The sequence below is a fragment of the Leucoraja erinacea genome, unplaced genomic scaffold (assembly GCF_028641065.1).
Source record: "Leucoraja erinacea ecotype New England unplaced genomic scaffold, Leri_hhj_1 Leri_78S, whole genome shotgun sequence".
In the NCBI taxonomy this organism is placed as follows: domain Eukaryota; kingdom Metazoa; phylum Chordata; class Chondrichthyes; order Rajiformes; family Rajidae; genus Leucoraja; species Leucoraja erinaceus.
Genome location: NW_026576718.1, coordinates 7,645 through 25,000, shown reverse-complemented (window position 1 = coordinate 25,000; position 17,356 = coordinate 7,645). Strand labels below are relative to the sequence as shown.

At 56.9% G+C, this 17,356-nt stretch overlaps 1 protein-coding gene across 1 annotated transcript in view; it reads right to left on the bottom strand.

Annotated features, from left to right (window-relative positions):
- The window catches only part of clpb (ClpB family mitochondrial disaggregase), a 121,750-nt gene extending 108,305 nt beyond the window's left edge, over nucleotides 1-13,445 (bottom strand). Inside the window, exons 1-2 of the mRNA XM_055631527.1 lie at nucleotides 12,602-13,445; nucleotides 11,012-11,063 (exon numbers count right to left, since the gene is read on the bottom strand). Of these exons, the coding sequence (XP_055487502.1) occupies nucleotides 11,012-11,063; nucleotides 12,602-13,445 (896 nt within the window). The remainder of the gene's footprint in view (nucleotides 1-11,011; nucleotides 11,064-12,601) is intronic.
- Between the last annotated feature and the right edge of the window lie 3,911 nt (nucleotides 13,446-17,356).

Here is a 17,356-nt window from a genome sequence, read left to right as displayed (position 1 = left end):
TCACCGGTTCCTCGCTCCCCTCCATTGAGTCTGTCCAAAGCAAGCGCTGTCTGCGGAGGGAGCTCAGCATCGCCAAGGACTGCTCTCACCCCAACCATGGACTGTTTACCCTCCTACCATCCGGGAGGCGCTACAGGTCTCTCCGTTGCCGAACCAGCAGGTCGAGGAACAGCTTCTTCCTGGCGGCTGTCACTCTACTCAACAACGTACCTCGGTGACTGCCAAACACCACCCCCCTCCCGGACACTTATTATTATTTATTCAAATCATTTGCTATGTCGCTCTTCCAGGGAGATGCTAAATGCATTTCGTTGTCTCTGTACTGTACACTGCCAATGACAATTAAAATTGAATCTGAATCTGAATCTGAATGATCACAATAAATGGCAGTGCTGACTCGAAGGGCCGAATGGCCTCCTCCTGCACCTGTTTTCCATGTTTCTATGTTAGTGACTGCGTGGGTTCACTCCGGGTGCTCCGGTTTCCTCCCACATCACAAAGACGTGCGTGCGTGTCGATGAACTGCCCCTCTGTAAATTGTCCCGGGTGTGTAGGGGACGGATAGGAAAGTGGGATAGCATAGATCTAGTGTGAACAGGTGAGCATTGGTTGGTGCGGAAGGGCCTGTTTCTGTGCTGTATCGCTAAACACAGGATCTGTTTGCCCAAGTGATAAGTTTCTTATCCAAAATATTCCTTCTGCAGTATTGGCTTGAATGCTCATGCTTTAATCTCCAAGTTAGGATTTAGACTTTATTGATACAGTGTGGAAACGGGTCCTTCGGCCCATCGACTCCGCGCCGACCAACGATCGCCCCGTACACTAGCCCTCTCCTACACACACTAGGGGACAATTTACAATGTATTTACCGAAGCCAATTAACCTGCAAATCTGTACGTCTTTATAGTGTGGGGGGAAACCGGGGCATCCTGAGAAAACCCACGCAGGTCACGGGGAGAACGTGCAAACTCCGTACAGACAGCACCCGTAGTCAGGATGGAACCCGAGTCTGTGGCGCTGTGAGGTGGCAACTCTACCGCTGCGCCACGGCGCTCCAGTTTCCTCCCACATCCCAAAGTCATACGGATTTGCAGGTTAATTGGCTTTCGTGAATAAATTGTAAATTGTCCCCTAGTGTGTGTAGGATGGTGCTTGTGTACACGGCCCTCTGTAAATTTCCCCTAGTGTGTGTAGGATGGTGCTAGTGTACGGGGCCCTCTGTAAATTGTCCCCTAGCGTGTGTAGGATGGTGCTTGTGTACACGGCCCTCTGTAAATTTCCCCTAGTGCCTAGGGAGTGGGGGAGAAAGTGGATGAATTAGTGTGAATGGGTGATCGATGGACGGAGGGAACTGGAATGGCATGTTGGCCTTCAGAACGCGAGGAGTTGAGTATAGGAGCAAAAAGGTCCTTCTGCAGTTGTACAGGGCCCTAGTGAGATCACACCTGGAGTGTTGTGTGCAGTTTTGGTCTCCTAATTTGAGGAAGGACATTCTTGCTATTGAGGGAGTGCAGCGTAGGTTTACAAGGTTATTTCCCGGGATGGCGGGACTGTCATATGATGAGGGAATGGAGCGGCTGGGCTTGTACACTCTGGAGTTTAGAAGAATGAGAGGGGATCTTATTGAAACATTTAATATTATTAAGGGTTTGGACACGCTAGAGACAGGAAACATGTTCCCGATGTTGGGGGAGTCCAGAACCAGGGGCCCACAGTTTAAGAATAAGGGGTAAGCCATTTAGAACGGAGACGAGGAAACACTTTTTCTCTCAGAGAGTGGTGAGTCTGTGGAATTCTCTGCCTCTTGATGGCAGAGAATTCCACAGACTCACAACTCTCAGTGGAGGCCGGTTGTCTGGATACTTTCCAGAGAGAGCTAGATAGAGGTCTTAAAGATAGCGGAGTCAGGGGATATGGGGAGAAGGCAGGAACGGGGTACTGATTGTGGATGATCAGCCATGATCACATAGAATGGCGGTGTTGGCTCGAAGGGCCAAATGGCCTACTCCAGCACCTATTGTCTATTGTCTATTGGATTTAGGTTTATTATGGTCAAATGCTCTGAGGTACAGGGAAAGGCTTTGTTTTGTGAACTATTTAATCAGATCAGATATATACAAACAAGTCAAACTCAAGGTCAAAGGGGAAGATACAGAGTGCAGAATATAGTTGTCAGCATTGTAGCGCATCAGTTCCAGAGACAAAGTCCAATGTCCGCAATGGGGTAGAGGTGTTGAAACGAAACAACCTGCTGGTTAATACACAGAAGATCACAAAGTGCTGGAGTAACTCAGAAGGTCAGGCAACACCCCTTGGAGAACATGGGTAGGCAACGTTCCAGGTTGAGATCCTTCTTCAGAAGAAGTAGAGGTGAATCGGACAGCACCCTAGGTCATGGAAGGTATGTTCAGAAGCCTGATGACAGAGGGGAAAAAGCTGTTCCTGAATCTGGTGGTGGGCACTTTCAAGCTAAATGGAGTCAAGATGGTACCCGGGTCTCCGGCGCTGCATTCGCTGTAAGGCAGCAACTCTACCGCTGCGCCACTGTGACCGGCCAGTCATCATAGTCCCGGTGGTTCCTGCTTGTTCTAGCTGTTACACACAGGCATATTATCACTGTCACCTGCTCCGAGGAACAGTGAAAAGCCTTGTTTTGCTCTCCAAACAGATCAGATAATACTGTACGCAAATACAATCAAGTCAACAGGTAGAGCAAAGGGGAAGATACAGAGTGCAGAATCAGGGTCTGAAGGAGGGGCCTCGACTCGAAACATCACCCATTCCGTCTCGCCAAAGATGCTGCATGTCCCGCTGAGTTACTCCAGCTTTTTGTGTCTATCTTCAGAATATAGCTCTCAGCTTTGTAGCGCACCAGCTTCGGAGACAAATTCCAATGTCCGCAATGGGGTAGAGGTGAATTGGACAGTGCCCTAGCTTACGGAAGGACCGTTTAGAATTTTTACAGAGGGGAAGAAGCTGAGCCTGAGTCTGGTGGATGGATACAAAATGCTGGAGAAACTCAGCGGGTGAGGCAGCATCTATGGAGAAAAGGAGTAGGCGACGTTTCGGGTCGAGACCCTTCTTCAGACTGAAGTCAGGGGGGCTGTGGATCTTTTCCCCCACATAAATCTGAAGAAGGGCTTCGACCCGAAACGTCACCTACTCCTTTTCTCCATAGATGCTGCCTCACCCGCTGAGTTTCTCAACTAATTTTAAGAGCCCTATCTAGCTCTCTCTTGAAAGCAATCAGAGGACCCGCCTCCACCGCCCTCTGAGGCAGAGAATTCCACAGACTCACCACTCTCTGTGAGAAAAAGTGTTTCCTCGTCTCCGTTCTAATTGGCTTACTCCTTATTGTTAAACTGTGTGGCCCCTGGTTCTGGACTCCCCCAACATCGGGAACATGTTTCCTGCCTCTAGCGTGTCCAAGCCCTTAATAATCTTATATATTTCAATGAGATGCCCTCTCATCCTTCTAAACTCCAGAGTGTACAAGCCCAGCCGCTCCATTTTCTCGTCAGTTGATAGTCTGTCTCCTGTGATGGAGTCTGGTGGTGCGCGCTTTCAAGCTTCTGCACCTTCTGCCGGACGGGAGCGGGGAGAAGGAGGAATGACCGGGGTGGGACAGTTCTCTATTTTGGCTGGGACAGATGGCTTCCATCTGGAGTTGTGTTAAGTGATACTGTTAAATGTAGTCACCTACTTTACTCAAAGATACCTGAAGTGATTTACACCCCATCTGGCATGTTCTAATGTAACAAACACTTGTACACCGCATGGCTGGGCTGGAATGGCACTGACAACTAACTAGAGGGTTCATTGTAAAGTCTGCTTGCACAGATCCTGCGAAACAACCAGCTCTGTGATCAAGGTGTATGCAATAGACAACAGACAATAGGTGCAGGAGCAGGCCATTCGGCCCTTCGAGCCAGCACCGCCATTCAATGTGATCACGGCTGATCATCCACAATCAGTACCCTGTTCCTGCCTTCTCCCCATATCCCCTGACTCCGCTATCTTTAAGAGCCCTATCTAGCTCTCTCTTGAAAGCATCCAGAGAACCGGCCTCCACTGCCCTCTGAGGCAGAGAATTCCGCAGACTCACAACTCTCTGTGAGAAAAAGTGTTTCCTCGTCTCCGTTCTAAATGGCTTACTCCTTATTGTTAAACTGTGGCCCCTGGTTCTGGACTCCCCCAACATCGGGAACATGTTTTCTGCCTCTAGCGTGTCCAAACCCTTAACAATCTTATATGTTTCAATGGGATAACCTCTCATCCTTCTAAACTCCAGGGTGTACAAGCCCAGCCGCTCCATTCTCTCAGCATATGACAGTCCAGCCATCCCGGGAATTAACCTTGAGAACCTACGCTGCACTCCCTCAATAGCAAGAATGTGAGGGGGGGGGGGGGGGGGGGACGGACAGAGGGGGGGGACAGAGGGGGGGGTACAGAGGGGGGAACAGAGGGGGGAACAGAGAGGGGTGGGACAGGGGGGGGGGGGGGGGACAGAGGGGGGGACGGAGAGGGGGACGGAGGGTGGGGACGGAGGGGGGGGGGGCGCGGAGAGGGGGACGGAGAGGGGGACAGAGAGGGGGACAGTGAGGGGGAGAGAGGGGGACAGAGAGGGGGACAGAGAGGAGGACAGAGAGGGGGACGGAGAGGGGGACAGAGAGGAGGACAGAGAGGGGACAGAGAGGGGGACAGAGAGGGGGACGGGTGAGGGGGACAGAGAGGAGGACAGAGAGAGGAGGACAGAGAGGGGGACGGTGAGGGGGACAGAGAGGAGGACAGAGAGGGGGACGGAGAGGGGGACAGAGAGGGGGACAGAGAGGGGGACAGAGAGGGGGACAGAGAGGGGGACAGAGAGGAGGACAGGAGAGAGGGGGACGGTGAGTTCTCCCAGAGAGGAGGACAGAGAGGAGGACAGAGAGGGGGACGGGGAGGGGGACAGAGAGGAGGACAGAGAGGGAGGACAGAGAGGGGGACAGAGAGAGGACAGAGGGGGACAGAGAGGAGGACAGAGAGGGGGACGGGGGGGGGACAGAGGAGGAGGACAGAGGGGGGGGACAGAGAGGGGGACAGAGGGGGGACGGAGAGGGGGACAGAGGGAGGGGGACAGAGAGGGGGACAGAGAGGAGGACAGAGAGGGGGACGGTGAGGGGGGACAGAGAGGAGGACAGAGAGGAGGACAGAGAAGGGGACAGAGAGGGGGACAGTGAGGGGGACAGTGAGGGGGGACAGTGAGGGGGACGGAGAGGAGGACAGAGAGGGGGATGGTGAGGGGGACAGAGAGGAGGACAGAGAGGGGGACGGTGAGGGGGACGGTGAGAGGGACGGGTGAGGGGGACAGAGAGGGGGACAGAGAGGGGGACAGAGAGGGGGACGGTGAGGGGGACAGAAAGGAGGACAGAGAGGGGGACATAGAGGGGGACGGTGAGGGGGACAGAGAGGGGGACAGAGAGGGGGACAGAGAGGGGGACAGAGAAGGGGACGGTGAGGGGGACAGAGAGGGGGACAGAGAGGGGGACAGAGAGGGGGACGGTGAGGGGGGACAGAGAGGGGGACAGAGAGGGGGACAGAGAGGGGGACAGAGAGGGGGACAGAGAGGGGGACAGAGAGGGGGACAGAGAGGGGGACGGTGAGGGGGACGGGAGGAGGGGGACAGAGAGGGGGACGGTGAGGGGGACAGAGAGGAGGACAGAGAGGGGGACAGAGAGGGGGACAGAGAGGGGGACAGAGAGGAGGACAAAGAGGGGGACAGAGAGGGGGACAGAGAGGGGGTCAGAGAGGGGGACCGAGAGGGGGACGGAAACACACAGACACACAGAGAAACAAACATTATGTGAAACATAAGAGGAGAAAACTTTAAAACAGAGATTATATCAACAAGCTGGTGAAGAGTTTTCTGTGTTCTCCCCCCTCTGTACTCAGTCAGTGGGATTACATGCACCTCCTGATCGACACAAAATGCTGGAGTAACTCAGCGGGACAGGCAGCATCTCTGGAGAGAAGGAATAGGTAAAGTTTCGGGTCGAGACCCTTCTTCAGACTGAGAGTCAGGGGGAGACGAAGACATATGGAAGGGTTGGGTGTGAAAACATATAAGATTATTGAGGGTTTGGACACGCTAGAGGCAGGAAACATGTTCCCGATGTTGGGGGAGTCCAGAACCAGGGGCCACAGTTTAAGAATAAGGGGTAAGCCATTTAGAACGGAGACGAGGAAATACTTTTTCACACAGAGAGTGGTGAATCTGTGGAATTCTCTGCCTCAGAGGGCGGTGGAGGCCGGTTCTCTGGATGCTTTCAAGAGAGAGCAAGATAGAGCTCTTAAAAATAGTCAGGGGATATGGGGGAGAAGGCAGGAACGGGGTACTGATTGGGGTTGATCAGCCATGATCACATTGAATGGCGGTGCTGGCTCGAAGGGCTGAATGGCCTACTCCTGCACCTCTTGTCTATTGTCTATAAAACGACAGATCAAAGGGGACGAACGTCAAGGAAAATGTAGAATAGATGAGGGGAAGGTGACAATGAAAGAGGCTGAGGGGTGATTTTGTAGAGGTGTACAAAATGATGAGGGGAATAGATGGGGTGTATGGTGTAGCTCTAAACTAAACCTATACTGTAGCCGTGAAAAAATGCTGGGAATTATCCCTCAAACTATCATAGAAACATAGAAACATAGAAATTAGGTGCAGGAGTAGGCCATTCGGCCCTTCGAGCCTGCACCGCCATTCAATATGATCATGGCTGATCATCCAACTCAGTATCCCGTACCTGCCTTCTCTCCATACCCCCTGATCCCCTTAGCCACAAGGGCCACATCTAACTCCCTCTTAAATATAGCCAATGAACTGGCCTCAACTACCCTCTGTGGCAGAGAGTTCCAGAGATTCACCACTCTCTGTGTGAAAAAAGTTCTTCTCATCTCAGTTTTAAAGGATTTCCCCCTTATCCTTAAGCTGTGACCCCTTGTCCTGGACTTCCCTAACATCGGGAACAATCTTCCTGCATCTAGCCTGTCCAACCCCTTAAGAATTTTGTAAGTTTCTATAAGATCCCTCTCAATCTCCTAAATTCTAGAGAGTATAAACCAAGTCTATCCAATCTTTCTTCATAGAGAAGTCTCTCGTCAGAGAGAAGAGGAGAACTTCTTCAATGTAGGACACAAAATGCTGGAGTAACTCAGCGGGACAGGCAGCATCTCTGGAGAGAAGGAATGGGTGATGTTTCGGGTCGAGACCCTTCTTCAGACTGAAGAAGCCTGTTTCTCTCTCTGTCTGTTGTCGGTGTGTTTCGGTCCCCCTCTCTCCTTCACCCGTTCCTTCTCTCCAGGGATGCTGCCTGTCCCGCTGAGTTACTCCAGCATTTTGTGTCTATCTTTGGTCGGAGAACTGGGATGGGGTGAGGGATGGAGAGAGAGGTGCAGGAGGTACAGGAGTAGGCCATTCGGCCCTGCGATCCAGCACCATATCCCCTGACTCCGCTATCCTTAAGAGCACCATCTCACTCTCTCTTGAAAGTATCCAGAGAACCGGCCTCCACCGCCCCCTGAGGCAGAGAATTCCACAGACTCACAACTCACTGTGTGAAAGTGTTTCCTCATCTCCGTTCTAAATGGCTTACCCCTTATTCTTAAACTGTATGTGGCCCCTGGATCTGGACTCCCCCAACATCGGGAACAGGTTTCCTGCCTCTAGCGTGTCCAAACCCTTGATAACCTTATATGTTTCAATAAGATCCCCTCTCATCCTTCTGAACTCCAGAGTATACAAGCCCAGCCGCTCCATTCTCTCAGCATATGACAGTCAGGCATTCATAGAAACATAGAAACATAGAAATTAGGTGCAGGAGTAGGCCATTCGGCCCTTCGAGCCTGCACCGCCATTCAATATGATCATGGCTGATCATCCAACTCAGTATCCCGTACCTGCCTTCTCTCCATACCCCCCGATCCCTTTAGCCACAAGGGCCACATCTAACTCCCTCTTAAATATAGCCAATTAACTGGCCTCAACTACCCTCTGTGGCAGAGAGTTCCAGAGATTCACCACTCTCTGTGTGAAAAAAGTTCTTCTCATCTCAGTTTTAAAGGATTTCCCCCTTATCCTTAAGCTGTGACCCCTTGTCCTGGACTTCCCTAACATCGGGAACAATCTTCCTGCATCTAGCCTGTCCAACCCCCTTAAGAATTTTGTAAGTTTCTATAAGATGTAAGTTTCTATAAGAAACTATTCCTTCTATCCAGAGATGCCGTCTAAGTTCCTCCCTCCAGCATGTTGTGCCTATCCTTGGTTTAAAGCAGCATCTGCAGATCCATGCTCTGTGTACCTGTTAGGAATGGCTGGTGTAGCTGTGGACTGAGTGAGCCATGGACCAGCAGCTCCCCCAAGTGGGGTGTCGGGTAACTGCAGGCGGGGTGAAGTGCTGGGTCAGACACTGGGTGGACAAACTCGGCTGCCAGACCCCTGTGAGGGATGGCGGGGGTGGGGGGTACTCGAGTAACCCGGAGGAACTTGGGAGGGGAGGGGGTCCGGCAGCATCTGTGGAGGACATGGGTCCCGACCCGAAACGTCTTCTGCCCATTCCCTCCGCACATGCTGCCTGACCCGCTGTGTCCATGAGCCATAGGAGCAGAATTAGGCCATTCGGCCCACTCCACCATTCAACCATGGCTGATCTATCTCTCCCTCCTAACCCCATTCTCCTGCCTACTCCCCATAACCCTCGACACCCGTACTAATAAAGAATCTGCCAGTGCCTTAGAAATATCCATTGACTTGGCCTCCACCGCCGTCTGTGGCAATGAGTTCCACAGATTCATCACCCTCTGACTGAAGAAATATCTCCTCATCGTCCGAAAGCCACATCCTTTAATTCTGAGGCTGTGACCTCTGGTCCTAGACTAACCCACCAGTGGGAACATCCTTTCCACATGCACTCTATCCAGGACTTAGGATCTCTGGAGATAGGGGGTGTGCTCTCACAAGTTATAGGAGTAGAATTAGGCCATTCGGCCCATTGAGTCTACTCTGCCATTCAATCATGGCTGATCTATCTCTCCATCCTAATCCCATTTTCCTGCCTTCTCCCCATAACTCTTGACACCCGTGCGGCACGGTGGCGCAGTGGTAGAGATGCTGCCTCACAGCGCCAGAGACTAGGGTTCGATCCTGACTACAGGAACTCTCTGTACGGAGTTTGTACATTCTCCCCGTGACCTGCGTGGGTTTTCTCCGGGTGCTCCGGCTTCCCCCTCACACTCCAAAGACACGCAGGTTTGTAGGTTAATTGGTAAAATTGGAACTTGCCCCCAGTGTATAAGATGGTGCTTGTGTACGGGGTGATCGCTGGTTGGCGCAGACTTGGTGGGCTGAAGGGCCTGTTTCCGCGCTGTAACTTTAAACTCTAAACTCTAATAGACAATAGGTGCAGGAGTAGGCCATTCGGCCCTTCGAGCCAGCACCGCCATTCAATGTGATCATAGCTGTTCATCCAAAATTAGTACCCCGTTCCTGCCTTCTCCCCATATCCCCTGACTCCGCTATCTTCAAGAGCCCTATCTAGCTCTCTCTTGAAAGTATCCAGAGAACCGGCCTCCACCGCCCTCTGAGGCAGAGAATTCCACAGACTCACAACTCTCTGTGAAAAAAAGTGTTTCCTCGTCTCCGTTCTAAATGGCTTACTCCTTATTCTTAAACTGTGGCCCCTGGTTCTGGACTCTCCCAACATCGGGAACATGTTTCCTGCCTCCAGCGTGTCCAAATATAGAAACATAGAAATTAGGTGCAGGAGTAGGCCATTCGGCCCTTCGAGCCTGCACCGCCATTCAATATGATCATGGCTGATCATCCAACTCAGTATCCCGTACCTGCCTTCTCTCCATACCCCCTGATCCCCTTAGCCACAAGGGCCACATCTAACTCCCTCTTAATATAGCCAATACGGTGGCCTCAACTACCCTCTGCGGCAGAGAGTTCCAGAGATTCACCACTCTCTGTGTGAAAAAAGTTCTTCTCATCTCGGTTTTAAAGGATTTCCCCCTTATCCTTAAGCTGTGACCCCTTGTCCTGGACTTCCCAAACTTCGGGAACAATCTTCCTGCATCTAGCCTGTCCAACCCCTTAAGAATCTTGTAAGTTTCTATAAGATCCCCTCTCAATCTTCTAAATTCTAGAGAGTATAAACCAAGTCTATCCAGTCTTTCTTCATAAGACAGTCCTGACATCCCAGGAATCAGTCTGGTGAACCGTCTCTGCACTCCCTCTATGGCAATAATGTCCTTCCTCAGATTTGGAGACCAAAACTGTACGCAATACTCCAGGTGTGGTCTCACCAAGGCCCTGTACAACTGCAGTAGAACCTCCCTGCTCCTATACTCAAATCCTTTTGCAATGAAAGCTAACATACCATTCGCTTTCTTTACTGCCTGCTGCACCTGCATGCCTACCTTCAATGACTGGTGTACCATGACACCCAGGTCTCGCTGCATCTCCCCCTTTCCCAATCGGCCACCATTTAGATAATAGTCTGCTTTCCCGTTTTTGCCACCAAAATGGATAACCTCACATTTATCCACATTATACTGCATCTGCCAAACATTTGCCCACTCACCCAGCCTATCCAAGTCACCTTGCAGTCTGCTAGCATCCTCCTCACAGCTAACACTGCCCCCCAGCTTAGTGTCATCCGCTACTTGGAGATATTGCCTTCAATTCCCTCATCCAGATCAGTGTCGGTGGAGGGCGTGGATAAGCCTAGTTCCAAAACCTTTAACAATCTTATATGTTTCAATAAGGATATATCTCATCCTTCTAATAAGGATACCCTCTCATCCTTCTAAACTCCAGAGTGTACAAGCCCTGCTGCTCCATTCTCTCAGCCTATGACAGTCCCGCCATCCCGGGAATCAATCTTGTAAACTTACGCTGCGCTCCCTCAATAGCAAGAATGTCCTTCCTCAAATTCTATCAAGAACTTGTCTATCTAGGCCTTACAATTGTCCCTACCTGCGGATCTCAGGCACGTTGTTCAGTCGAGCAGCTTCCAGCAACGCATGACCTGCGGGGAGAGAACACAGGAGGCATCTCACTGCACGGCGCAGACCTCACCCACCCAGCCACCCATGCTCACTGAAATTAGCGGGCAGATTTAACATTGACACAAGGAACTGCAGATGCCGGGTTCGAGAGCAAAGCACTGAGTGCTGGAGGAAGGCAGCGGGTCAGGCAGCGTCGGTGGAGGGCGTGGATAAGCCTAGTTCCAAAATGTACCCCAGACACGCTAGAGCCAGGAAACATGTTCCCGATGTTGGGGGAGTCCAAAACCAGGAGCCACACAGTTTAAGAATAAGGGGTAAGACATTTAAAACAATAGACAATAGATGCAAGATTAGGTCATTCGGCCCTTCGAGCCAGCACTGCCATTCAATGTGATCATGGCTGATCATCCCCAATCAGTACCCCGTTCCTGCCTTCTCCCCATATCCCCAACTCCGCTATCTTTACAGAGATGAGGAAACATTTTTTCACACAGAGATGCTGCTCTTAACTGAAGACGGACACAAAAAAGCTGGAGTAACTCAGCGGGACAGGCAGCATCTCTGGAGAGACAGTTGGGGGAATCCAGAACCAGGGGCCACAGTTTGAGAATAAGGGTTAAGCCATTTAGAACGGAGATGAGGAAAGATTTTTTCACACAGAGAGTTGTGAGTCTGTGTAATTCTCCGCCTCAGAGGGCGGTGGAGGCCGGTTCTCTGGATACTTTCAAGAGAGAGCTTGGTAGGGCTCTTAAAGATAGCGGAGTCAGGGGATATGGGGAGAAGGCAGGAACGGGGTACTGATTGGGGATGATGGAAAAGGGGAGGTGAAACGAGACCTGGGTGTGCTTGTACATCAGTCACTGAAAGAAAGCATGAAGGTACAGCAGGCAGTGGAGAAAGCGAGTGGCATGTTGGCCTTCATTGCGAGGGGATTTGAGTTTAGGAGCATGGAGGTCCTACTGCAGTTGTACAGGGTGGAGCCACCTGGAGTACCAGCTTAATTTTCGGGATGGCGGGACTGACATATGATGAAAAAATGGGTCGACTGAGTTTGTATTCGGAATTTAGAAGGATAATTAGAGAACTTCTTAATGGATTGGACAGGCTAGATGCAGGAAAAATGTTCCCGATGTTGGGGGAGTCCTGAACCAGGGGCCACAATTTAAGAATAAGATGTCGGCCATTTAGGATTGAGATGAGGAAAAACTTTTTCACCCAGAGAGTTGTGAATCTGTGGAATTCTCTGCCACAGAAGGTGGTGGAGGCCGATTCACTGGATGTTTTGAAGAGAGAGTTAGATTTAGCTCTTGGGGCTAAAAGAATCAGGGGGTATGGAGAGAAGGCAGGTACGGGATACTGAGTTGGATGATCAGCCATGATCATATTGAATGGCGGTGCAGGCTCGAAGGGCCGAATGCCCTACTCCTGCACATATTTTCTATGTTTCTATGTTTCCTGCGCCTGTTGTCTATGTTTCGACGGCCCGTTGCTTCCGCAGATGCTGCCTGACCGGCCGGGACCTTCCACCTGTTTTGTTCTGGGTGGAGCCGACACTCACCCTGTGAGCCGGCCGTGGTGCTGGAGCAGTAGACCAGACCGGCGGCCAGGGTGCATAGTCCGGCCGCGGTCCCCAGCGTCCAGTCCTGCGGCCGCCGGCCCTCCTGTGACCGCCTCCCCGTGGCCGGAGTTCCACACTGCGGGTCGGGCTGTGATCGCCCCCCGTCAGTGGGAGGACTGAACTGCAGTTGACTGGTCGGTGGTCCAACTTGCAGTCCGGTCTGTGAGCGCCCCCAGTAGGTCGAAGGGCTGAACTGCAGGTGCCAAGAGCGCCACCAGTCGGTTGGAGGTCCACGCTGCGGGTCGGGTTTGTGAGCGCCACCACTCGGTTGGAGGTCCACGCTGCGGGTCGGGTTGTGAGCGCCGCCAGTCGGTCGGAGGTCCAACTTGCAGTCCGGTCTGTGAGCGCCCCCAGTCGGTCGGAGGGCTGAACTGCAGGTGCCAAGAGCGCCACCACTCGGTTGGAGGTCCACGCTGCGGGTCGGGTTGTGAGCGCCACCACTCGGTTGGAGGTCCACGCTGCGGGTCGGGTTGTGAGCGCCACCACTCGGTTGGAGGTCCACGCTGCGGGTCGGGTCGGGTGTGAGCGCCACCACTCGGTGGGAGGTCCACGCTGCGGGTCGGGTTGTGATCGCCCCCCGTCGGTGGGAGGAACGAACAGAGGAGAGTGAGTCTGTGAGCGGCACCAGCAGGCCGGAGGAGCGAGCTGCCAGCCCTCCGCCCGCGTGAGTCGCCGCCCGCCCGCCACCCTCGCCCCGACCCAGCGGGCCCGCAGGCAGAGCGTCAACGTCATCGTCAGCGCCCTCCCCCGCCCGCGCGCCCACCCCCGCGGCCACAACCGCCATCGCCGTGAAACAACAACCAACCGCTCGGCCCGACCCGACCGGGCGGAAGCGGAAATGACACCTACACCGCCCTGCCCCATGCATGCTGGGATCTGTAGTCCTACTTTAATTATCACCAAGGATAATCCCCGCTGCAGGTTTATTTATTTGTTCTGCTTTCCTCGCACGGCAACACATATTTACCACGTTTGCCGCTCTATTGCGCCTTCTGCCTTCGACGTGTTAAAATAAGACTACATCTCCCGGCGGGCAATGCGGCGCGCAGCCGCTGCTCCCTGCGGCTGGTGCATTGTGGGAGTTGTAGTTGACGGTGGAGGGGAGGGGCTGCAGGAGTTGGCCACACCCCAGCAAAGATCTTATAGCGGAGCAAGATAGGCTACTCCTGCTGAATGCAATGGGCTGACGTGTAGTAGCTATGGAGGGGATCATGGGCATGTAACCTGAGCCTACCTGACCCGACCCGACTCGCACTGTAATCAATGTTACGGGGCAACAGTTTGTGTGGGTTAGATTCATAAATCTGTCAGTTCAAACTTCTTGTCAAGAATAAAATTTGATTCTGGTAATTGTCTTTATTAATGTTTTTTAAATCATTTCTTTTTAAATGGCAGTGTTTGAGTTGATTTTGTAGTAACCGGAATCGACCCGACTCGCAGGGTGATTGACAGGGGGGGACTTTTTGTGCGTGATATAGGGTTAGATTCATAATTCTGTTAGTTCATAATTCTGTTGATTCTTGTTAAAGAATAAAATGTTTATAAACACACATACATGAAAATTATATAAATGTATATAACACACACAATTATATTTCTTCTAATCCAATAATGAACTTTATTTCAGACTAGACAAGGGACATTAAATAAGAAACATTGTCTTGGGGCACTCTCTCTCCCCGCTCTCTCCCCGCTGCCCCAGGCCCCGCACTCTCTCTCCCCGCTGCCCCGGGCCCCGCACTCTCTCTCCCCGCTGCCCCGGGCCCCGCTCCCCGCTGCCCCGGGCCCCGCACTCTCTCCCCGCTGCCCCGGGCCCCGCACTCTCTCTCCCCGCTGCCCCGGGCCCCGCACTCTCTCTCCCCGCTGCCCCGGGCCCCGCACTCCCTCTCCCCGCTGCCCCGGGCCCTGCACTCCTTCTCTCCCCGCTGCCCCGGGCCCCACACTCTCTCTCCCCGCTGCCCCGGGCCCCGCACTCTCTCTCCCCGCTGCCCCGGGCCCCACACTCTCTCTCGGGCCCCGGGCCCCACACTCTCTCTCCCCGCTGCCCCGGGCCCCACACTCTCTCCCCGCTGCCCCGGGCCCCGCACTCCCTCTCCCCGCTGCCCCGGGCCCCGCACTCTCTCCCCCCCGGGCCCCGGGCCCCACACTCTCTCTCCCCGCTGCCCCGGCCCCCACACTCTCTCTCCCCCTGCCCCCGGGGCCCCGCACTCTCTCTCCCCGCTGCCCCGGCCCCCGCACTCTCTCTCCCCGCTGCCCCGGGCCCCGCACTCTCTCTCCCCGCTGCCCCGGGCCCCGCACTCTCTCTCCCCGCTGCCCCGGGCCCCGCACTCTCTCTCCCCGCTGCCCCGGGCCCCGCACTCTCTCTCCCCGCTGCCCCGGGCCCCGCACTCTCTCTCCCCGCTGCCCCCGCCCCGCACTCTCTCTCCCCGCTGCCCCGGGCCCCCCACTCTCTCTCCCCGCTGCCCCGGGCCCCGCACTCTCCCTCTCCCCGCACTCTCTCTCCCCGCTGCCCCGGGCCCCACACTCTCTCTCCCCGCTGCCCCGGGCCCCGCACTCTCTCTCCCCGCTGCCCCGGGCCCCGCACTCTCTCTCCCCGCTGCCCCGGGCCCCGCACTCCCTCTCCCCGCTGCCCCGGGGCCCGCACTCTCTCTCCCCGCTGCCCCGGGCCCCGCACACTCTCTCTCTCCGCCCCCCGGGCCCCGCACTCTCTCTCCCCCGCTGCCCCGCCCCCGCACTCTCTCTCCCCGCTGCCCCGGGCCCCCCGCACTCTCTCCCCGCTGCCCCGGGCCCCGCACTCTCTCTCCCGCCGCCCTGCCCCCCCCCGCACTCTCTCTCCCCGCTGCCCCGGGCCCCGCACTCTCTCTCCCCGCTGCCCGGGCCCCGCGCACTCTCTCCCCGCTGCCCCGGGCCTCGCACTCTCTCTCCCCATCGCCCCGGACCCCGTACTCTCTCTCCCCGCTGCCCCGGGCCCCGCACTCCCTCTCCCCGCTGCCCCGGGCCCCGCACTCTCTCTCCCCGCTGCCCCGGGCCCCGCACTCTCTCTCCCTGCTGCCCCGGGCCCCGCACTCTCTCTCCCCGCTGCCCCGGGCCCCGCACTCTCTCCCCGCCCCGCTGCCCGGGCCCCCACTCTCTCTCTCCCGCTGCCCCGGGCCCCGCACTCCCTCTCCCCGCTGCCCCGCACTCTCCCCCTGCCCCAGGCCGCACTCTCTCTCCCCGCTGCCCCCGGGGCCCCGCACTCTCTGGCCCCCCGCTGCCCCGGGCCCCGCACTCTCTCTCCCCGCTGCCCCGGGCCCGCACTCTCTCTCCCCCTCTGCCCCGGGCCCCGCTCTCTCTCCCCGCTGCCCCGGGCCCCCCGCACTCTCTCTCCCCGCTGCCCCGGGCCCCGCACTCTCTCCCCCCCCCCGCACTCTCTCTCCCCGCTGCCCCGGGCCCCGCACTCTCTCTCCCCCCCCTGCCCCGCACCCCGCACTCTGCCCGGGCCCTCCCCTCTCCCCCTGCCCGCACCCTCTCTCCCCTCTGCCCCGGGCCCCGCTCTCTCTCCCCCTCTGCCCCGCACCCCGCTCTCCCTCTCCCCGCTGCCCCGGGCCCCCGCCCTCTCTCTCTCCCCGCTGCCCCGCCCCCCCCGCACTCTCTCCCCGCTGCCCCGGGCCCCGCACTCTCTCTCCCCCGCTGCCCCCGGGCCCCGCACTCTCCTCTCCCCGCCCCTCTCCCCTCCCGCGCCCCGGGCCCCGCACTCTCTCTCCCCGCTGCCCCGGGCCCCCGCACTCTCTCTCTCCCGCTGCCCCTGCCCCCACTCTCTCTCCCCGCTGCCCCGGGCCCCACAGTCTCTCTCCCCGCTGCCCCGGTCCCCCGCACTCCTCTCTCCCCGCTGCCCCGGACCCCACACTCTCTCTCCCCGCTGCCCCGGGCCCCCCACTCCTTCCTCTCCCCGCTGCCCCGGGCCCCGCACTCCCTCTCCCCGCTGCCCCGGGCCCCGCACTCTCTCTCCCCGCTGCCCCGGGCCCCGCACGCTCTCTCCCCGCTGCCCCGGGCCCCGCATTCTCTCTCCTCGCTGCCCCGGGCCCCGCACTCCTTCTCCCCGTAGCCTCGGGCCCCGCCCTCCCTCTCCCCGCTGCCCCGGTCCCCGCACTCTCTCCTCTCCCCGCACTCTGCCCCGGGCCCCGCACTCTCTCTCTCCCCGCTGCCCCGGGCCCCGCACTCCCTCTCCCCGCTGCCCCGGGCCCCGCCCACTCTCTCTCCCCGCTGCCCCGGGCCCCGCCCCCCCTCTCCCCGCTGCCCCGGGCTCCCTCCCCCCTCTTCCCCCGGCCCCGCACTCCCCCTCCCCGCTGCCCCGGCCCCCGCTCTCTCTTTCCCCGCTGCCCCGGCCCCCGCACTCTCCCTCCCCGCTGCCCCGGGCCCCGCACTCTCTCTCCCCGCTGCCCCGGGCCCCGCACTCTCTCTCCCCGCTGCCCCGGGCCCCGCACTCTCTCTCTCCCCGCTGCCCCGGGCCCCGCAATCTCTCTCCCCGCTGCCCCGGGCCCCGCACTCTCTCTCCCCGCTGCCCCGGGCCCCGCACTCTCTCTCCCCGCTGCCCCGGGCCCCGCACTCCCTCTCCCCGCTGCCCCGGGCCCCGCACTCTCTCTCCCCGCTGCCCCGGCCCCCCACACTCCTCTCCCCGCTGCCCCGGGCCCCCGCACTCTCTCTCCCCGCTGCCCC